Genomic DNA, 23,909 nt, shown 5'->3' on the forward strand with positions numbered 1-23,909 from the left:
TTCCGATTAAAGTGCTTGCCAAGCAAACATGAGGACTTGAGTTTGATTCCAGCACCCATGTAAAACGCTTACCATGTGATGTGTGCTTGTAATCCCAGTGCTGAGAGGCAGAGACAGGGATTCCTGGGCGTGGTGGTGAGCCAGCCTAGCCTAACTGGGAAGCTCCAGGCCAATGAGAGGCGCTATCTCAAAAACCAAAGTGCACAATGTCTAAGGAACAAAGCCTGAGTTTGACTACTGGTGCCTACAGACACACGTGCACAATAACACATAGAAAGAAAGTACATAAGTAATAATGATAGCGCTTATGTCTGATAATGCCTTTGGGTTTAATGCTGAAGACTATAAAACTGTTCTGGTAGTTTACATCTTCTAATGTCTGCTATTTAGAGTAAGCAACAGAATTTAACATTTCTAAGTTTAAGAGAAACATAATTAAATACTTTACCAGCTGTGAGTTCGAGACCAGCCTGGTCTACAGAGCTAGTTCCAGGACAGGCTCCAAAAGCCACAGAGAAACCCTGTCTCGAAAAACCAAAAAAAAAAAAAAAAGGACACTCAACTAGATTGAAAAACAAAATGATGTTATTTTGAAACACAGTTAAAGATTAAAGAATTCTGGCAATTTAATTAAATAGACAAAACAGTCAATTTCAGATATAAAAATATGAATTTAAGCAAACAATTTTTCGTTAAAGAGATACTTTTAAGTAAATTATAAGGTGCTTTTTAGCACATGGAGAAATGGATATACTTCATTCATTTTTGATGAATTTTAATAGCACAAAACCTATTCTGTGTGTGTGGATGTGTTCATTTGCATGTGCACGTGTGTGTAAACAGGAGGCCTACATTTCTCTCTACCTTATTTTTTGAGTCATGATCTCACCAAACATGGAGCTCACCAATTTGATTAGGTTGGCTCAACAGCAACGCCAGCGATCTTCCTGCACTACGATTTCAGCTGGGTATTGCCCTGCCCGGCTCTACGTGGGTGCTGGACATTCAAACTCAGGTGTTGAAGCTTACACTTTACTAACTGAGCAATTTCTCTAGCCACAAAACTATTTCTTAAATAGAAATAATTCAGCCATTATAAATTTTGGATTTTACTTGTAGAAATTTATTTTATGAAAATAATTATAGGATTAATAGAGACAGAGGTCCAATGACAGAAATGTACTGCTAAGAATGTGTTACAAGTAATCTAACAGAATTCCCAACACCAGGTCAGGATTCTCCAAGAGACTGACTACTAAAACATTTTAGCCCTTGACTGTCCTCCCAGTCCCAAGGTGGAGTATGCCTATTGCTAAAGCACGGCCCAGATGCCTCTCAGCTGGAACTGACATTATAGCCCTTGACTGTCCTCCCAGTCCCAAGGTGGAGTGTGCCTATTGCTAAAGCACGGCCCAGATGCCTCTCAGCTGGAACTGACATTATAGCCCTTGACTGTCCTCCCAGTCCCAAAGTGGAGTGTGCCTATTGCTAAAGCACGGCCCAGATGCCTCTCAGCTGGAACTGACATTATAGCCCTTGACCGTCCTCCCAGTCCCAAGGTGGAGTGTGCCTATTGCTAAAGCGCGGCCCAGATGCCTCTCAGCTGGAACTGACCTGAAGAACTGCTCTGATGACTAGCTTTCATAGAACCAGAACGTTTCATGCAAGCTTCCAAAAATAGGGGAAAACCCAACAGTTATACCCAGCTATGATGCCTATGAACCACAACAATGACCAGCACGGCACGGTAACTTTAAGGGTGCAGTAGTGGCACCACCTTGACGATAACCAGCAACTCGCAAATCAGACTTAAGACCCACTCAACAAGAGGAAAAATCACACCTGGCACTGGAAACCTAGCCAATTAACCATGGCTAGGGAAGTCATGGATCTTGGAGAAGAACCTACATCCTCCACTTTACTAAACCAGGATAATCCTTAAGTATATTCTAAATGTTTATCTTTATACTCTAAGAGTGTAAGTGCAGTCCTTACTTTTTACCAAGAAAGCTTCTCTTTGCAATAGAATGAGACCAACACAGAAAACAACAAGCAAAAGTGCAGAGTTATGGAGTCCTGCCCCAATGGATACACCTACCAAACAACCTTCAGCTAATGCTCAGAGAACATTGCAGAAGAAGGAGCAGGAAGGTGTACGAGCCAGAGGATCAGGGAGTTTGCTATAAGATAGCATCTCTTAGTAATAATGTCAGGAGCTACATCCATGTCTTAGCAGTAAGACTGCTAAAGCATGAGATGAATAAGAACAACAATAACAGAGATGCCAAAGCAGAAGGAAAGGCCTATTAGGCCTCAGTCTTACACAAAAAACTACAGGCAACTAAGGAATACTGAGAGTGAGACAAGCAGTCTTCACCAGGGAGCAGCACATCAACTGGTGATTCAATACCATGAGGTTAGCCCTGAAACATACATACAAGTAGCAGACAAGACTGGGCAGGCTATGTTAAGGTATATATATATATATATATATATATATATATATATATATATATATACATGCTAACAATTAATGGAAAAAGAGACTTTAAGTTATACTTATTTTTAATAATATCAAAACAATCAAAACAACATCTATAATATTGCAATATACACAATAAAAAGAGCTACACAAACAATATACATGACATATTTTGGTAGGTATACATATGTAAAATTACATATAAGTAAAGTAGGCAAATGAATTTACAAATCCAGAGGAGAGCTCTGCAGGGAAGCAGGCGGAGGACCTAAGAGAATCCAGATAGAAGCTGTATCCACTCTGCACCACACAGTCCTACTTGTAGAATGAAGCTGCCCATAAAAGAGTGAAAACCACAAGAGCCAGAATGGTGTGCAGGAGTCCAAGGAACTATCAGGAAAGGACTTACACCTCTCCTCTGGCCTGTCTCAACAGAATCACAGGAACATCAAGGTTGCTGAAACAGCCACATCCTTTAGCTGTAGGTATTGGCATTTGCTGTGGGACCTGATGTGTGGTAACATTGAATGGTAGCTGAGAAAACAATTCCTCAGACGAGCAACTCGGAGTGCCTGCTATAAACTCTGTCTTATTCCCCAAGTAGGATATTTATTGGGAGAGAACCAGAGCTCCAAAGCTATTTGTTAGTACCACTAAAAAGAGCCTTAGCCAATATCCAGTAAAGTCGGGACATTCTGTTGCATTTGTTTGTACTTGTTTGGGTTTTGAATCAATTAAAAGCCAGCACTGGCCATTAGGCAATGCTATCAGTGGAGAGACAGCATCATCCAAATGAGACCACACTTACCTTTGGGTTGTTTGCATCAAATAGACCAGTTGAAAGCCTGATCAGTAAGGAGTTCTTGGTTTTAGCTTTTGGTGGTGAATCAGAGCGAGATCGGAGTGAAACTGGTTCTGACTGAACTACGCTCAAGTGCTCAGACTGAGCCACTTTCTGGAAGAATGGTTCTGGCGGTACTGACTTCTCTACGTCACATCTGGACTGCTGAGAATCATCTACTGCAGGCTCTGTGGAATAAAAAGAGATTATATCATAAATTTATAGAATAGCACTTAAAATTCTAAAAATATCAGCAAGTATCATATAATATTTAACACGCATCCCATCCTAAGATCTGCAGAGATGGCTTGGTGCTAAAACACTTGCTGTTCTTGCAGGAGACCTGGGTGTGGCTCCTAGGACCCCCATAGCAGCTCGCAACCATCTTTAACTCCAGTTCCAGCGAATCTGACATGCTACACTCTTCTGGCTTCTGTGGGTACCATGACCAAATGTGGAACAAATACTACTTATATGCAGACAAAACACTCAGCCATATAAAATATTTTTAAATAAAAATGAATTAAAAAAACTCATACCAGGTAAACAAAATCAAAGTATACATATAAGTATATTGTATACTATCTTATAAATAACCATTAAGGAGATATAACATTTTAATTTCATATATATCTTTATTATATTGGAAGTTTTAAAATAAAGAAATCTAAAGAAATGTAAAAATACAGTTTAGAAAATCAATTTTTCTGTTCGTTTTCATAGAGGATAAAAATTGTTTATATTGTGTTATATTTTGACCAACAGTATTTTAAAAAGATACCAGTTTACTCAGTGTCTTTGGTATATTGCTTTGTTTTAGCAGCAAATTCTTTTCATTTTCAACAATACAACTTACCAAAAAGTTAACTGCTTATATTACCACAATCCCGGGCCAGCTAGTACAGGTTCCTAGTTTCTAGGCCTATTTTAAAATAGAATTATGACGACTTATAATGGTGCCCAAATGAGACAGGCTGGTATTAAGAAGCCGTCCAGAAAGAGTTAGACTCCAGCAGTGTCACTTACCTATATGATCCTCACGAGACTGCTCCACATTCCCTGGAATGCTGCCTTCACAAACCTCACTCTGCTGCTCAGCAACCTTATCTTCCAACCTGCCACAGACAGACAAACCAAACAAAATAAATACCACGCAGTTTTATTAGAAATAAAAGCCCTTTTATATAAAGAAAATGAAATCCACATCTACTAGCATCCTGAACTCCCTTGTCCAAATGATTTTCTAATCTTAATATAATACTTCCTCTTTAAGTACAGTGTTTTCTACTTTGAGCAAAGTGAAACTCTTACCAATCACTAATTATTAGTTAATATTCATTCATTCTGAAAGTTTACATTGGTCAAAACTCTAAAGAATGACTAAATTACAAATGCAATTCATCTAAATTCATCTCTGCTTCAAAAAAACCACCTGATTTTGCAAAAATATTTTATGTAAAACATTACTCATTGCAGCATCACAATACATAGCATGAATATTCATCAAGTAGTAGGTTATTGAGTTTTCTTATATCCATATAATAGAATATAAAATAGAGAACTTTCAATTAATGTGAGAAAATTTCCCAGACGACAAACTTTTTAAAAAAGTATTTGTTCTATATGTATGTGTATGTGTGTGTATATCACATGTGCACAGGAATCCTTGAAGGAGGGAAGAGGAATCAGATACCCTGAAACTAGAGTTACAGGGTCTATGAGTTGGCATGTATGTGCTGGGAGCCAATCCCAGGTCCGCAAGAGCAGTAAGCCCTTTTTAACTGCTGACTACCGACTTTATAAACAAAGTGAGCATGGAGTTTGCTCAGTGGTTAAGAGGGAGCACTGACTGTTCTTTCATAAGGACCAGCGTTTGGATCCCAGCACACACACGGATCAGCTCATAAATACTACAGGTCCAGCTCCAAGGGATTCAGTGTGGCTTCCTGCCTCCATATTTTATCTGTGCACACACATGTGAGCATACACTTTCAAAGACACACAAACACATTTTAAAAAGCTGAAAAGGTTTTAATAAGCATTGTATATATTAGCAACTGTATTTGAAAAGACTATGTATTTTGTTTATATATAATAAAAATTATCTGCAGAGAAAAATCAGAAATTGGTTGAATGGGAATAAAGGCTGGCAAGACATTTACTGCTTATCTTCATATAGTTTTTTATTTCTGTCCCATGCTAATATCTATTAAGAAATCAAATTACTTTATAGGGGGTACTACAATATGAAGTTATTAAACTACAACATTAGTTAATACAGCATTACTTATTAAAGAGCTTACCAAAGGAACCTGCCTTTGAAAAGTAAAGAAAAAGACAACATACTCTGTTTCCTTAGCTTCTTCTTCCTCACTAATCCACACATCATTAACAGCACGTGGCAAACTTCCATCTGTGTCTGTGCTACTTGGCTCTTGGAGAACTTCTGTCTCCAAATCATCAGGTTCTGCAGAGCAAGATCAGGAGATGTCAGAGTAAAGTTTGCTGAGAATGGGCTGACTAACTTTCTGTAAGTTATTATTTCACTTAGTTTAACTAAAGAAAATCAACTGTTTAAAGCTTTCTGGGCTAGTTCTGTAGCACAGTCATTCCTAAAATGAAAGACGAGGCCTTTCATTTTTTTGGTATAACAAAAATACTTGAGTACTGTGCACAATATTCATTATTATGTAAGGTATATGCCGGGCGGTGGTGGTGCACGCCTTTAATCCCAGCACTCGGGAGGCAGAGGCAGGCGGATCTCTATGAGTTCGAGGCCAGCCTGGTCTACAAGAGCTAGTTCCAGGACAGGCTCCAAAGCTACGGAGACACCCAGTCTCAAAAAAAAAAAAAAAGATATAAGCCTTATTAAAACTACAGCAATATGTAAATCAGCATAAAGGAATCAAAACTAAAGACTAAAGATACCTGTTGTTACAAGTATGAGAAAATAGACTGTATTATTAATATTTAGTAAAGAAACTTTAATCTTGGAAATCTTCCAACAAACACAAAAGAAAACCAATATGATTACCTGGACTTTTACAATGGCCTTGAGAAGTATGCTAAATCAATTTTCTTATACCCTCAAATAATTAATAGCTAGGAAACTATTTTTCTGGCCATCTTTAAAGAGAGTCTATTTGTCCATTTATATGTTTATGTATAAGTCTGCATGAATGTATGCACATATGCAAGGTATGTGTAAATATATGTTGAGGCTAGAAAAGAGCGAGATCCCTTCGAGCTGAAGTTATGAGTGCTTGCAGAATGGCAGACATGGGGTGCTGGGATTCACATTCCGCTCTGCATAACTGTGCAGCAAGTGCTTTGCTGCTGAGTCCTCTCTTCAGTCCCACTGAAACTTCTATTTTTCCTGTCTGAGATCATATACTTTCTTACTTAATTCAACACCATGCACATTTTTTCATGGACTTCAGATATGCTTTTCTTATCTATTTACAAATTTCTAATGTTTTGCCCTATTGTGAAAGACAAGAGACATGCAAATACTAATTTTGATCTGTTGCTCACATGAATGTTTGGGTCATCCATACAAGGTATGTACTAAGATAGAAGAACCTTTTTATTTTGTCTTTTAATGTGTAATTCTGTTCTTGTTAAATAGAGGGAGAAAAGGAGGTGGCAATGGGTTGGTTGTTTCTAGAAAGAAGCTGACACAAGTTTTCCTTTGGGAGAGTTTTATCGGCCTTAAGATAACAGAGACGCAGTCACTCTGAGGCAGGACAGCGCCCTCTAACAGACAATAGGAAGGAGAAGGCCTGATGGAGGAGAGCTTTCCCTTAGAACCCACAAAGGAGTTTTAGTAAGAGGCACAGATTAAAGAACCAGAGAGACAGCTGTCATGGACAGGATAATGGGAGGGGATCAACTTTAGAGAAATTCTACAAACACAGGAAAATATATGACCTTTATATCCTTCCAGGGGCTGGTAGGAAGCTCCATATCACATGATTTTGTTCAACACAGCCCACTGACAGGGAGCACAAAGGAGCCAGCTACAGTGTAGCACTATAAATCAGGGGCGGTAGACCCACAGCACAGATAGCTTCTTAACTCTATGTCCCAGAGAAAGAGCTGAGGGGAGCAAGGCCTGGTTTTTCCAGGCTGTGGGATGGACTTCTTAGAGAGATCAGCTTCTTAAAGGGGTAGGTTCACTATTTAACAATTCCCTAGTGATCTTCAGCTCTATCAAAACTAACATTCTATCCTCTAAAGTCAATTTGTGACCTGGTTTCCATAAAGCCTAAAATATTTACTCCACAACTCTGTAGGAAAAGTGAAGCTTGCCAACCTCAAAACTAGGCTATAAACTCTCTACTATATGCACACTCATCCTGCTGGTTAATTTTATCTTTTATCTCTCGAGAGGAGAGCACCCAACAGAAGTGAAGGAGGAAGACCTGGAGTTTACAAAGACCAGAACCAGTTCCTATCTCCACCAGCCTGTAGTTCACAAGCCATTAGGCAGATTGTTCAGAAAGGTTGTGGACTCAGTAAAAGGGGAAGATTAGCCATAAACTAAACACTGCTTGATTCCACTTCACAGAACTTAAGAAGAAGGCCTAAAAGGATCAAGATACTCATAACTAACCAAACTGTATCCCAGAACAAAGGTCAAGAGTAGTTATAGAAATATAAAAACTACATAAACTTCCACAAATTATAATTCAGTGTTTTGTCCCTAAGCAAAAATAATCAAGTAAAATCTGGTCTACCAACCAAAGGCAATGTCCAAATGACAGAGATGATGAGATTACTCACTGGGGAAGGACATTTGTAGTGATTATTATAGCTGGGCTCCCTTGGGTTCAACTAAAGAAGACTGACCATGGGAGGGACAAAATAAGGGAAGCTGGGCTGGTGTGCAGCTCAGTTGCAGAGTACTTGCCCAGCATGAAGAGACTCTGGACTAGAACCTCCTCTACCAAAAGGAGGAGGGGAAAAAAGATTGGTGCTGGACTTGTAGGAGAAAAGTCCAAAAGAATACAGGAAAAAATACTGGCAAAGAATTTTCCAATACAAGTGACAGTTATGACTCACAAGTCCAAGAACACTAGCAAAAGGATGTGAGAACAAGGAGTGTCACCACCAAGCTCACTGAAACCAGGGCTTTGAGAAAAAGCCAGAGCAGCAGCCAGAGGACAATGACATCCTGCATCCAGAGGAACCGCTGAGACTGACAGTCACAGACGACTTCCCGCTGCGAGCAGTGAAGAAATATTGTTAAAGTAGAATAGAAAGAAAAAAGTATCAGCTAATTCCATAGCTCTTAACAAATATTTGTGAAGGCAGGCACAGTAAACTTTTACAGACATATACAAGTTGAAGGAACCAATCATTAGTGATATTAAAGCATAGCAAGTCTTAAAGGGAAGCCAACACGCAGAGGAAACAGAGCCAGACGGTAGAGAGCACTAAAAATATAAACACAAAGCAGACACATAGGACCACTTCACTTACTGCTTACGTGTCCCTAAGAACTAATAAGTAGATTATGAATTTTATAGCAAAAATATAAGCAAAGCAATTACCTCACCCATCCCAATCCTAGCACAAAGGTAGGAAGGAAGAAAGTGCAAGACTGTTATAATGCTGCTTGCTATATATAGGTTAAGCACTGAAGACATTTGAAAATAGAGTTCATAAAAGTATATACTGTTGACTCTAAATCAAATAGTGAGTTATCAGAGTAATGAACTCTAAGAAAGCAAGAGGAAATAGAGAAAAAAATCACAGATAAAGCAAGGTGGTACAGTTAAATTTTGTAGAATGCAAATAGTATAAAAGTATTAGGTGTTAGGAGTGGACTGAAAAAGCAAACCCACACTAAATGTAAATGTATAAACAGTTTGAGTGCGGGAAAGGGATAGATATCTCAATCTAACATTGAGCAAAAGAATATAAAAATGACTATACCAATAAAACATTCTTTAAAAGAGTTGGTTGGCGCACACCTTTAATCCCAGCACTCAGTAGGCAGGCACAGGTGGATCTCTGTAAGTTCAAGGCCAGCCTAGTCTATAAGAGCTAGGTCCAGAACAAGCCCCAAAGCTACAGAGAAACCCTGACTCAAAAACCAAAAACCAAAACAAAATGAAAAAATCTTTAAAAGAAAAAATTAAAGCTCACAATACAGATGCCTCTCAAAAAGCATATGTCAAAGAAGCCAGAAACAAGAGAACACAAAACTCATATGGCTGGCTTCATGGCATTCTAGAAACAGAATAACTAATATAAGGTGAGGAAATTTCAGACAAAGAGTCTCTGGGAGACAAAAGTCAAAGTCTGATTGAGGAAGGGCTGTGACACTTCTTGGGGTGATGGTAATGCGCTATCTATTATTAGTAATTAATGTTAAATACGTCCACGCATTTGCTGGAACTCAGCAAATGTACAAATCATTATCCTTAAAATAACATAAAAGGAGAAAAACTAAATAAATACTGAATTCTGACGGTGACTCTATGCTGTGAAGCACAGGAAAGTATACCAATGTCTGCGGTTGACTCTGAGTTATGTCAGAAATAAGACTGATGAGTACAGGATAGATACAATGGACAGCACTAATGGTAGAAGGTAAATGGATGATTATAACACCTACTGCAAAATTATTAAATTCTTCTACATGTTTGAAATTTCTCATAATGAAATTCTAGGAATTTAGATATAACACAATGAGATATACAAACATAAAGAGAATTTTAATGTAGTAGTAGTAAAGGTCCATAAAATACACTTAAAAATAAAATCTAGAACAATGCAAATAAAACTGCATATAACCAATAAGGCAATATAAAGGGAGAATTATATATGAACACGCCCATTCACACATATATGGATATATGTGCATATATGTGTATATACATACATGTGTATACATTAAATAAATATATCTTTATTTAATCTATATATACACACAAACATGGATAAGCACATATATCTGAATGTACTCAGAAAGATAAACAAGCTAATGTCAGCAAGTACCTGGTAACAGGAAGGATTGCCCTTCATGTTTTAGGAAAGTACTGTTCTAGGCCTAAAGAAGAAGCAGAACTGATCACCCAGTTCTTGTGTTTTTGGTTTATTTGTGATCAGTCTTCCCAGTTTCTTAAGAAATAAGAGAAGCTGAGCATGGTGATATATACACCTGGAACCCTAGGACTTAGAAGTTCTGAAGCAGGAACTCAATGGGTTCCATGCCAGACAGGTCTATATAACCCTTTCCAGGAAGCTTATGTATTTCTCACCCTGGCCCGCTACTGACCTTACACAGTGGCAGTGGTCTATTATTAATCCAGAGCAGTGCTTCTCAACCTTCCTAATGCTGCGTGGAGCCTTTTCATACAGTACCTCATGGTGTGGTGACCCCAAATCATAAAATTATTTTTGTTGCTAATTCATAAATGTAATTTTGAATCATAATGTAAGTATCTGTGTTTTCTCAAGGCCACAAAGGGGCCTCGAACCACAGGTTGAGAACCTCTGCTCCAGAACCACAGGTTGAGAACTTCTGCTCCAGAACCACAGGTTGAGAACCACAGGTTGAGAACCTCTGCTCCAGAAGCCAAGTCGGCTATAGTATAGTCTCCCACCTCAGACGTTTCACAACAGGAGTTGTGTGTCCGTTTATTTATTTATTAACTATTTTCCTGTATAAAATTTGAGTGACACACACACAGAAAGCCCAGAACATGTGGTACATGTCAGACAAGCTTAGCTAAAAAGCTTATATGTTAAAAGGAAACAACATACTTAAGGGAAAAAAAAAAACATCTGATTATCAATGAAAATAGATTATGAAACTCCCACAAAAAAAAACTCATTACTTTAAATTCTAAATAAAAACTTAAATGAATGAGGTTTATTATTCATTAAGGGAAGAAAAAGACATATGTATCTGATTATACAGAGAACTATAAAATCAGGCTGTTGAATTTACCAATATGAAGGTCTTCTGTGACTGAGTAGTTTTGTTCACTGATAGGAAAAAGTAAGGTAAGCAAGGACAGGAGAAGAATTAGAATAAAAAACAAACATGTCTTTAAAAGTATGTTATGAAGAGAGCTCTCAGAATCAGACAGTGGGGAGTAAGTATCATCTAAAAATCCTGGGGAGTTGTGGAGACAAAGAGTGCGGCACATCGAAGAGGTGAGCCATTCACAGTGAGGGCAAAGGAAACGGACAGAGTGCCATGAAGAACTAAGAGGGTGAGCCGAGTCCCCGGATCATGAAGGGCTGTGGGCTGTATTCTAGCTGTAATGGAAATCAACAGCTTGAAGACAGCAGAGTGAGTGACATGATAGATTTTTTCCTCATAATTGGTGAAAATTAATTTCAAGGCAGGTGATGATGACATAGCCTTTAATCCCAGTACTCGGGAGGCAGAGGCAGGTGGATTTCTGTGAGTTCGAGGCCAGCCTAGCCTGGTCTAAAAGAGCTAGTTCCAGGACATATAGGGCTGTTATACAGAGAAACCCTGTCTCGAGAAACAAAACAAAACTAAAATTTAATTTCAAATCTCTTTAGGTTACAATGTCTTTACATCCCTATCTAGTAACACCATCCACCCGTTCCATTTCACTTCCTATAAAACAGATATACTTTTTGTACTTCCTTGCCTTCCATTTACCTTTAAAATGGATTTTATTCCTTTGGTATAGTTATGACACTAATTTCCTCAAGCTCACAATGCCTCTCCTAGGATAAACATTGATAAAATATAGTCCTCAATTTTTCATCTTTCTTTCAGAAATATTCTGCTCATCCTTTTGAGCTAAACCATATTCTTCTTCTGTTCTATATATCCCTAACCCTTCTGCATGTGCATGTTAGTGTGCGTGTGTGCACTGCATGTGAAACCCAAGGACAGCCTTGGCTACTGCTTCTCACGTACTGCTATCCAATTTGGTGTGTTGTTGCGAAACAGGGTCTCTTTATTAGCCTGAAACTGGAAAGGAGAAAGAATATTTAAAAAATGTTTGGACACTTAAGAAAGAGAGTTAGCCCCACCCACGAGGAAGAACTGGGCCTGATGGCCTGGGCATAGGGGAGCTGGCTCTGCCCCCTCACCTGACGGGAGAGGCCCTAGTAGACTGACCCACCCTAACATCTACTCCATCTGGGACCTGCCGGCACTCATGAAAGGACTGGTCCTGTGGGATATCTACAGGATCCCAGAGGAGCTTCAGTGAGAATCCAGTGGATCAGACCAATGACTCTTGCAATGCACATCGGCTAGGAAAGCTGACTGGACAAAAGGGTAACCGGGTGACACCTGCAGATCCTAATGCCACCAGAATGAATAAAGAGGTGCTAGAGAGGTGGGAATGATGGGGGAGTGAAGAGGGTTTTTTGTTTTGTTTGATTTTGTTTATGTTTGCTTGTTTTATTTTGATTTTTAAAATTTTTTTTCTTTGGGGGGTGCTGCAGGGGTGAGGGGAAGATATGGGGGGACTGGGAGGTGAGTGGAATTAAGTTTCATGACTTGAAACTTCCAAAGAATCAATAAAGAAATTATGTCAAATAAAAACTAATGTTTGGTGAAGTTTTCCAAATTTGACAAAAGATTTAAGTCTATATATTGAAGAATTTCCTAAGTCCAAGGAGAGGAAACAGGAAGAAAAGTACACTAAGATACTTCACAACCATACTATTCAAAACTAGACATAACGAGGAATAATAATCGATAGGATGGAGAGGTAGTTCAGCAGAAGAGCACACACATGGCAGTTCACAATGGTACCCCTTTCTAGGGGATTTGACATCTTCGGGTTTCTGTGGCACAAAGCATGCACATGGTGCACAGACACACATGTGGGCAAAACACCCATACACATAAAATCATACCAAATTTCTGAAAAATAAAGAGATAAAATGATGGAGGAGGGTCATTGGCTAATAAAGGCACTGCCCTGGCCCATTTTATTGGTTAGAGGATAGGTGGGAGGAGTAAACAGAACAGAACGCTGGGAGGAAGAGGAAGTGAGGTCAGCCGCCACAGCTCTCCTCTCAGGAGCAGACACCAGAGAGAGACTTGACAGCTCTGCTCTCAGGAGCAGATGCCTGAGAGAGACGCCATGCCCCGCTCCGGGCATGAAGCTCTGGCCCAGGATGGACTAGGCTAGAATCTTCCCGGTAAGACCGGTTCTCACAGATTATTAGAGATGGGTTGATCGGGATGTGAGAATTAGCCAGTAAGGGCTAGGGCTAAAGGGCCAAGCAGTGATTAAAAGAATACAGTTTGTGTGTTGTTATTTCGGAGCATAAGATAGCCATGTGGGCGGCCGGGTGTGGGGGACGCAGCCCTGCCGCCCCCTATTACTACATATGGCGCCCACGTGGACAACTGCTTCCACATAAAGCCTGAGACAGCTTGGGAAGTAATTCTAGAACAAAATGAAAGCATTGTGCCTGGTTTCTTGGTAGCAGCATTTTCTCAGTTCTACTCTGCTTACTAGAGGCAAGCAAGCGCCTCATCTAAGAGAGGCTTCCTGACTCAGCTTTAGCTGCAAAAGCCTGCAGCTCATTAAGAGGTCCTGCCACAAAACATTTAAACGGTTAAAGCTGAACGCATGCTTTTCGGTTTTCAGCTGTAGCAGGAAAAAAGCTGTGCCGTTTAAAAATGCCAGCTTTCTGGGCTGTCCTGCCAGGGCAAACTCTGACTGTTTGAGGCAGGAGGGCCGGCTACTGAGAGAGGACTTGAGTGTTGTCTGTTGTAGCTCACTTGCTGGCAGGGACCTTGAAATGCCATACAGTTGTTGCAGTAAACATGGCTACAGCCTGTATATCCGCCATGAGGCTGGAAAGCTAAGGAATGGACTGGATCTAGCTGGCAAAGCCACGCCTTTAATCCTACTGAGATCGCTTGGTAAATTAAAGATTCATGTGGTCAGAAAAAGAGAGATATACAGTAAAGAGAGATTCAAAGACAGAAAAAATTTCTGAATGGTTTAAAGTGTGTTAAAAATATATGCAGACTAAAAGTTAAAGTTCTTAAAGTAAAAAAAAAAAAACAAAAAAAAGGAAGAGAGTTGTTGTGTGTGGTAGCACACGCCTTTAATCCCAGTGCCTAGAAGGCAGAGACAAACAGATCTCTGTGAGTTCAAGGTGTAGTAGTGTACACCTTTAATCCCGAATGCCTGGGAGGCAGAGACAGGCGGATCTCTGAGAGTTCAAAGACAGCCTGGTCTACAGAGTTACTTCAGGTCAAAGATACAGAGAACTTATCTCAAAAAGCAAAAAGTTAAAAGTAAAAATAAACAAAATAGAGGTTAAAATAAAACGAACAAAGATGGAAAATACACAGAGAATCTTGATACTGTATGCTATTATGCTCTCTTTGAATCGTTTGAATGCTGAGGAAGGAGCAACAGATGCTAAAAGATATTTATTTATAAATGCTGCTGAACTAATCCAACATAGATATTTTGAAAATGCCTTGAATTTGAAATTTGGATCTAAGGACATGATGCTTTGGAGAGGAGTTTCTTATTTTGTTTTCACAGAGGATGAGACGCTGTTCATTTCTTCTATTCCGATTTGGTATGATGAACCACGCCCTCCTGAAGGGTTGCTGTGAGCATCTTCAGAAAATTGCTTCGCTCAACTGCCAACTGAGATGAAACTAGCACACAGGTTATACCATGAAAGACCTAATTAACGACGCCCCCATTCAGCAGGAAGCAGTTTGGAGAGAAATAACGGCGCCCATATTCCCAAAAAATGTTTATAAATGTTCTTTTACATTTAAAGGGGGATATGATATAGATATGAATAATTTGCATTAGTATAGATTTTGCTTTATTGATAGAGATTTTAGGCCATTTATTTTCTAGATGTGCATAGATATATTTTAGATAGACATTCTTCATGTCTTTCAAAGATTACAGAATAGGACATTTAATGTTTTAATAACTTAGGACTTTTCATGACAATGAGACACTCTGCTCCTGGCAGCACCAATCTACTTCAAGAGGAAGATGGGCATCGAAGAGGCTCGTTATGGAGTTTGATAGCCATATGGGCAAAAAACTGCTCTTGCCTGGACTATTGCATAAACTGGACACAGAGAACCCGCAGAGAGAGGACTACTGAACTTGCCTAAGGTGAGATGATCTTTCGGGGTTCCTGATTCATGAAAGAGTCTGCGAGACATTCTGCAGGACACAACAGATAGTGACTGAACTGACTTTGAATTTTTCTGCTTTATGGAAATGTCTGCTGGATACCATGGGCCTGAAGGCTGAAGATGGATGCCCCAACCGTATAGAGGAACTTTGGGTGACTGTCCAGGCAGCGAGATGTCTCTGTCATTTCTAGAGTTTTAAAAGTTGCTTTTTTCTTGTTTGCTTAGGTAGTAGTGTATCTTTCTGGAGTCTTTGATGGAGTTAAGAATAGTTAGTTATAGTTATAGTTTTCCTTAGTTATGATAAAGATTATTGTAACTTTTACTTGATAACTGTTTTGTTATATGTAATTTTGCTATGTTAAAGCCTTTTTTTTGTTTAAACCGAAAAAGGGGAAATGATGGAGGAAGGTCATTGGCTAATAAAGGCACTGCCCTGGCCCATTTTATTGGTTAGAGGATAGGTGGGAGGAGTAAACAGAACAAAATGCTGGGAGGAAGAGGAAGTGAGCTCAGAGACTCCACAGCTCTCTCGGGAGCAGACGCCTCAGAGAGAGACGCCATGCCCCGCTCCCGGGATGAAGCTCCGACCCAGGATGGACTAGGCTGGAATCTCCCCGGTAAGCGCACCTTGGGGTGCTACATACAGATGATTAGAGGTGGGCTAAATTAATATGTGAGAATTAGCCTAGAAGAGAATGGGCCAGGCAGTGTTTAGAGGAATACAGTGTCCGTGTAATTATTTCGGCCGGGGTGTTGGGGACGCAGCCCTGCCGCCCTTATTACTTCAATAAAATGTCATAGCAATCACACCAAAAAAGTCATGCATGTACAGGGGAACAAAATGAAGGCCATGTTTCCTGTGGGAAGATGGTAAGGAGACAATGAAGGCCGTGATTCCTGTGAGAAGATGGTAAGGAGACAATGAAGGCTGTGATTCCTGTGAGAAGATGGTAAGGAGACAATGAAGGCCATGATTCCTGTGGGAAGACGGTAAGGAGACAATGAAGGCCATGATTCCTGTGGGAAGACGGGAAGGAGACAATGAAGGCCATGATTCCTGTGGGAAGACGGTAAGGAGACAATGAAGACCATGATTCCTGTGAGAAGACAATAAGGAGACAATGAAGGCTATGATTCCTGTGAGAAGACGGTAAGGAGACAAAGAAGGCCGTGATTCCTGTGGGAAGACGGTAAGGAGACAATGAAGGCCATGATTCCTGTGGGAAGACAGTAAGGAGACAATGAAGGCCATGATTCCTGTGGGAAGATGGTAAGGAGACAATGAAGGCCATGATTCCTGTGTGAAGAGGGTAAGGAGATAATGAAGGCCGTGATTCCTGTGAGAAGACGGTAAGGAGACAATGAAGGCCGTGATTCCTGTGGGAAGACAGTAAGGAGACAATGAAGGCCATGATTCCTGTGAGAAGATGGTAAGGAGACAATGAAGGCCGTGATTCCTGTGGGAAGACGGTAAGGAGACAATGAAGGCCGTGATTCCTGTGGGAAGACGGTAAGGAGACAATGAAGGCCGTGATTCCTGTGGGAAGACGGTAAGGAGACAATGAAGGCTATGATTCCTGTGTGAAGAGGGTAAGGAGATAATGAAGGCCGTGATTCCTGTGAGAAGACGGTAAGGAGACAATGAAGGGCATGATTCCTGTTAGAAGACAGTAAGGAGACAATGAAGGCCATGATTCCTGTGGGAAGATGGTAAGGAGACAACGAAGGCCATGATTCCTGTAAGAAGATGGTAAGGAGACAATGAAGGCCATGATTCCTGTGAGAAGACAAAAGGAGACAATGAAGGCCATGATTCCTGTGGTAAGAGGGTAAGGAGACAATGAAGGCTGTGATTCCGGTGAGAAGACAGTAAGGAGACAACGAAGACCATGATTCCTGTGGGAAGACTGTAAGGAGACAATGAAGGCCGTGATTCCTGTGAGAACACAGTGGGTGCTTAGGAATTCTTTCTAGTTAAACCTCCTGAACTCCTCCTAATGTCTAAGGGGCTCTTCTGAGCTTTCACTGCTCTTGTTTTCATTAGAAACTACTGATAGAGTTGGGCATGTACTCAGCTTTCAGAGGGCAGAGGCAAGAGGATTATGAATTCAAGACCAGCTTGGTATTTATACAATGAGTGATTATCTCATAAAACCAAAAGTGGGGAAGCTGGGAAACACATATCTGTAACTTAAGCACTGAGAAGACAGAGAAAAGAAGACCATGAGTTCAAGGACAGTGCTGGATACATACTGAGACACTGTGTCACCCACCAGGAACCCCTTTCACTACAACAAGAACAAAGAATGTAACAGGTTGACATGGTGTAAAGGGTTCAAACAGTACAATTTAAATACATTTCTTTAGTTCTCCTCTCACTACACTCTTACAGAAGAATTTTTGCTACTGTAAAAACCAAACCATTTTTCATGTCTTTATATCGTACTGAAAGATACTTCATATGCCCATGAGGGAGTTGCACAGACTTCTTCTACCTCTCTTAACCCATCCACATGCTGGTTCCTTAGGATGGCCAGGACACAAGTTTACGTGAGTGCTAACCCAAGACAGGACATGGACATGTTCATACATACTTTCAGAGGCAGAGAAGGATGTATGCAGTGTCACTTCATCCAGAGGAATCACAAGCTGACCTCCGACCTCCCACTTCTTGCGATCAGAGGAAATGGCATTTTCTTTCTCATACTCCTTGGCATCCTTGTGACCAGCGACCTCACAAGAATCTGAGTGATGGTGATTCTCCTTTTCATCTTCCTGAGCTTTAAGATTCTCATTTAGCCTACGCAGTATTTCTCGCTTGCTCTGAAATAGTTACACTTTAGTGAGCATATTATTAAATAAGAGCCTGACAGAGTCTCTGAAAACTGTACTTACTGAAACAGCATTGCTGCTCTTTTGCATTTCTTCTGAAGTTTCTTGGGTTTCAGTTAAATTTCCATCCTTTAAACACAAGACGGTTGAAGAGTAAGAGGACTCTGAAACAGTTGGTATTTTTGTTACTTTCAGTTTTTCATTTAACTGAAATTTAACCCCTGTGAACTTTTCTCATTGCTGTGAAATGTTAACATGGCTTCTGTCATTATAAATAATGATGAACATTTAAACATTATCAATCAGTTAATAGGTTAAATGTGTGTGTGTGTGTGTGTGTGTCAATTCTCAGTTATTTGTCATGTTTGTGGGTTACTGCTAACAATTATCTGTCTTCTTTGATATCTAACTTTTGATAATTTAAAGTCAATGAGAGGCATGAAAAGAAATTCATATACTTTGTTTATTAGAGTTAGGAAAAGGGTTGTCATGTTTTGCTTTTAAAAAAATATGGTTCTTCAGGCTAGAGATATGGCTCAGTGGTTAAGAGTATTTGCTACTCCTGCAGAGGACCTGGGTATGATTCCCAGAACCCACAAGGTGGCTCACAACCGTTACTCCAATTCTAAAGAACTTAACACCCTCTTCTGGCCTCTTGGGGCACCAGGCATACACACTGTGCACAGAGATACCTGCAGGCAAAACACCCAAATGCATAAAATAATTACGTCCTAAAACTAAATGATCCTGGGGACTGAATGCCTCATGCAAGTGTTCTACCACCTGAGCTAAAGTCTTAGTCCCAGGGAATGTGTTGGTAGATAAAGGAATTCAGGATAAGCTGTGTTATTTTGAAAACAAATTTGTTACATACACATACACATTAAGACAGAGCATTAAACACAATTAACAAGTAGCTTTCTTATCTATGGAAAGAAGTTAAGTAAAAACAGATTCTTACTTTTCGTCTGATTAGTATAAAGATATTCTTAAAAACTTAATATTTAAGAATACATTAAAAGAAAAAGATTAGTTATTATGAAGGCTATAACAGTGTGACTAAATAATCTTCAAAGTTTTAAATGAGCAGTTTCTATAAACACAACAATAAGAAAAACGATTTAGTCACATGATTACCACAGATTTCTAAGACTTGAAAAACACAAAAGCATAGTGATCAGAATTACAGTAACACATGTAAATGAGACAAGGAGGATTTTACCCAGGAACGCAGTCAGAGATGACAGGTACTGGAGATGTGAGACTGGGTACCAGGAAGGAAACCACACAAGGAATCTAAAGTTGTAAACAATGCGGCACATGCAAGTCATTATCAGAAAGAGATAAAACCTACTGGGAGAACAGATTCTTACACGAAGCTCTGAACAGGGACATAGAGCTTTATACTCTGCCTTATTTTCAAGATAAGCACAAAGGCTGCAGAAAATCTCTGAGGTAACCAATAATCTCTGCAGTATGAAAAACATCTAAAGAATCTCAACAAATACAAGTCACAGACAGTAGCTACTGGGAAAGGAAAACAGAGGTTCCTAGGTTGTAGGGCTCAGCAGACTGTGTTCAGAGCAGTTTAAACCAGGGAGTCACTCCACATTTGGAGCCATTCCTTTCATCCAGAACGGTCTTTTTAGACAGGTAACCTGGTGCACACTTACAAGTTTAAACTTTTGCTTGTTCGCATATTTTTGTTTGTTTTATTATCTATATAGCTAGCATACAGAGACAGAAGTAGAAGGTAAAAAAAATGAATTACATTGAACATCACTTCCCATGTTACAAAATTTCAAATAGGTGTAGAGTTCATTTCTATAGTTATTTACTTTAAGTACTATAAGAGATATGATTCTTTAAAAATTCTACCTAAGGCAATTTATAGATTCAATGCAATCCCCATCAAGATCCCATCAAAATTCTTCACAAATCTGGGGAGGACAATAATCAACTTTATATGGAAAAACAAAAAACCCAGGATAGCCAAAACAATCCTATACAATAAAGGATCTTCTGGAGGCATTACCATCCCTGACTTCAAACTCTATTTCAGAGCTACAGTAATGAAAACAGTGTGGTACTGGCATAAAAACAGAGAAGTCGACCAATGGAATCGTATAGAAGACCCGGATTTTAACCCACAAACCTATGAACACCTCATTTTTGATAAAGGAGCTAAAAGTATACAATGGAAGAAAGAAAGCATCTTCAACAAATGGTGCTGGCACAACTGGATGTCAACCTGTAGAAGAATGAAAATAGACCCACATCTTTCACCGTGCACAAAACTCAAGTCCAAATGGATTAAAGACCTCAATATCAGCCCGAACACACTGAAAAGGATAGAAGAGAAAGTGGGAAATACCCTACAACAGATGGGCACAGGAGACCGCTTCCTATGTATAACCCCAGAAGCACAGACATTAAGAGCAACATTGAATAAATGGGACCTACTAAAACTGAGAAGCTTCTGCAAAGCAAAGGACACTGTCACTAAGACACAAAGGCAACCTACTGACTGGGAGAAGATCTTCACCAACCCCTCAACAGACAAAGGTCTGATCTCCAAAATATATAGAGAACTCAAGAAACTAGACTTTAAAATGCTAATTAACCCAATTAAAAAATGGGGCACTGATCTGAACAGAGAATTCTCAACAGAAGAAGTTCAAATGGCCAAAAGACACTTAAGGTCATGCTCAACTTCCTTAGCAATCAGGGAAATGCAAATCAAAACAACTTTGAGATATTATCTTACACCTGTGAAAATGGCTAAAGTCAAAAACACCAACGATAACCTTTGCTGGAGAGGTTGTGGAGGAAGGGGTACCCTCATCCATTGCTGGTGGGAATGCAATCTTGTGCAACCACTATGGAAGTCAGTGTTTCGGTTTCTTAGGAAATTCGGGATCAACCTACCCCTAGACCCAGCAATACCACTCTTGGGAATATACCCAAGAGATGCCCTATCATATGACAAAAGCATTTGTTCAACTATGTTCATAGCAGTATTATTTGTAATAGCCAGAACCTGGAAACAACCTAGATGCCCGTCAATGGAAGAATGGATGAAGAAAGTATGGAATATATACACGCTAGAGTACTACGCTGCGGTAAAAAACAATGACTTCTCGAATTTTGCATGCAAATGGATGGAAATAGAAAACACTATCCTGAGTGAGGTATCCCAGACCCAAAAAGATGAACATGGGATGTACTCACTCATAATTGGTTTCTAGCCATAAATAAGGGTCACGGAGTCTACAATAGGTGAATCTAAAGAAGCTAAGTAAGAAGGGGAACCCAAGGTAAAACATATAGTTATCCTCTTGGCTAAGGGAAGTAGACAAAATTGCCGGGGAGAAAATTGGGATCTTGGGGTGGGGTGGGTTGGGGGTAAGGGGAGATGGGGAGAGAAAAGTTAGAAGGGAAGGAGGTCGGGCCTTGGGAAAGCAGGAGGATAGGGATAAAGGAAGGTTGGACAGGGGAGCACGGAACCACAATTCTTAGTTAAGGGAACCACTTTAGGGTTGGCAAGAGACCTGACCCTAGAGGGGCTCCCAGGTGCCCAAGCTGAGGTCCCCAGTTAGTTCCTTGGGCAGTTGAGAATAGGGAACCTGAAATGACCCTATCCTTGAGCAATACTGACGAATATCTAGCATATTATCATAGAACCTTCATCTGGTGATGGATGGAGATAGAGACAGAGACCCACACTGGAGCACTGGACTGAGCTCCCAAAGTCCCAATGAGGAGCAGAAGGAGGGAGAACATGAGCAAAGAAGTCAGGACCACGAGGGGTGCACCCACCCACTGAGACAGTGGAGCTGATCTATTGAGAGCTCACCAAGACCAGCTGGACTGTGACTGAAAAAGCATGGGATAAAACTGGACTCTCTGAACATGGCGAACAATGAGGGCTGATGAGACGCAAAGGACAATGGCACGGGGGTTTGATCCTACGTAATGTGAGGGCTTTGTGGGAGCCCAGCCAGTTTGGATGTTCACCTTCCTAGATATGGACGGAGGTGGGAGGTCCTAGGTCTTACCACAGGGCAGAAAACCCTGACTGCTCTTTGGACTGGAGAGGGAGGGGGAAAGGAGTGGGGGGAGGGGGAGAAGGGTGGGAGGAGGGGGAGGAGGGGGAAGGAGGGGGAGGGAAATGGGAGGCTGGGAGGAGGTGGAAACTTGTTTTTTTTTTTCTCCTTTTCTCAATAAAAAAAAAAAAAACTTGCCAATCATGAGGGTTAGGGTACAAAACTGTTTGCCACATTATTTTCAGTATATTGCTTTCAAATGTTTTTACTACATTTAATTAGTGTGTGTGTGTATGTTTGCTGCTGCTGCTACAATTACATGCACATGGAAGTCAGAAGAAAACTTGTAGGAGTTGTTCACTCCTTCTACCATGTGGGTCAGTCTCAGGGATCAAACTCTGATTGCCAGACATCGTGGCAAGCTCCTTTCCCCACAGAGCCATCTTATTAGTTTATCAGAGAGTCATTTCAACACAATGCCCTTTCTATACACATGCATCTGTGAGACACTGGTTCTAAGATCTCTCTGCTTCCCTTGCCAAAATCCACAGGTGCTCATATTCTCATATTTAAAATGGTTAAGTGCATATAGCATATGATATCCTGCACATACCACGAAATGTCTCTAAATTAGTTTCAAAACCTAACAGACAGATATGCTATGAAAACAGTTGTGATACGGTTTAACAGCATGAACATCAGCACTACAGAGGCCATCAGTACTGGCCTGGGTAAGCACATCAGCAAAAACATGACTTTATTTCTCAAACACTTTGGATATGAAATTGATTAGCTCTGTATATAGGGAATCTTCAAAAGCAGAGTGTTCAAGGCATATTTATCTATAACTGAGTCCTAGATAAAAATCTATGGGCAGAAAAGTTCCATATTCAGAAGAAGCCAAAAAAAAAAATCCAGAAGACAATCTTTTTACTCTAGAAAACAACAAGGAGGCATTAGAAACCAATGTAATCCATTAAATTCATTTTCGCTTAAATTGATCTGTAGTCTTTGGGGAATTCTAAATTTTATGAAACTTACCAGGCCCACTTCTTTCAAAGCCGAAGTCACAGAAATAACAGGTCTCATTTGCTGCTTTGATGGAGAATCCCCCATTTCTTGATGCTCCAAAGGTAGAGAAATATCTGAGCTCCTTACCTTCACCACCAACTGCAAGAAACAGAATACACAGCTAAAAACACTGGATTTCATATCCTCATAGAGAAATAAAAGGCCCCAAGATATCTCTAATGCATAGTACAAATAGCTTCCAATTCCTTCATTCCTCACTGGGCTGGACACTATGATACATGCTGGTAGAATGTGAACACAGAAATCCCCAGCTGCATGTGTAAACACAGCCACGTGTCTGACAAGCAGTCCTAAATAAAACTGGCTACCACTGCTCGAGCAATGTCTCATAAAATGATTCCGCCAAAAGTCTTCAAGGGTCATGAGGAATGCTCAGTAGTTAATAGTGCTTACTTCTCTTGCAGAGAACCTGTGTTGAATTCCCAGCACCAATACAGTAGCTCACAACCATTGTCAACTCCAGTT

The 23,909-nt window shown here is 40.1% G+C and overlaps 1 protein-coding gene across 1 annotated transcript in view; it reads right to left on the bottom strand.

Moving 5' to 3' along the window:
• The window catches only part of LOC121462569 (serine/threonine-protein kinase Nek1-like), a 65,340-nt gene that overhangs the window by 32,967 nt on the left and 8,464 nt on the right, over positions 1-23,909 (bottom strand). Inside the window, exons 3-8 of the mRNA XM_041674205.1 lie at positions 23,394-23,522; positions 18,370-18,435; positions 18,069-18,297; positions 5,670-5,790; positions 4,350-4,438; positions 3,291-3,511 (exon numbers count right to left, since the gene is read on the bottom strand). Of these exons, the coding sequence (XP_041530139.1) occupies positions 3,291-3,511; positions 4,350-4,438; positions 5,670-5,790; positions 18,069-18,297; positions 18,370-18,435; positions 23,394-23,522 (855 nt within the window). The remainder of the gene's footprint in view (positions 1-3,290; positions 3,512-4,349; positions 4,439-5,669; positions 5,791-18,068; positions 18,298-18,369; positions 18,436-23,393; positions 23,523-23,909) is intronic.

This window comes from Microtus oregoni, unplaced genomic scaffold (assembly GCF_018167655.1).
Source record: "Microtus oregoni isolate MIOR12 unplaced genomic scaffold, Mior012 000025F_ref0000491, whole genome shotgun sequence".
Taxonomy (NCBI): Eukaryota; Metazoa; Chordata; class Mammalia; order Rodentia; family Cricetidae; genus Microtus; species Microtus oregoni.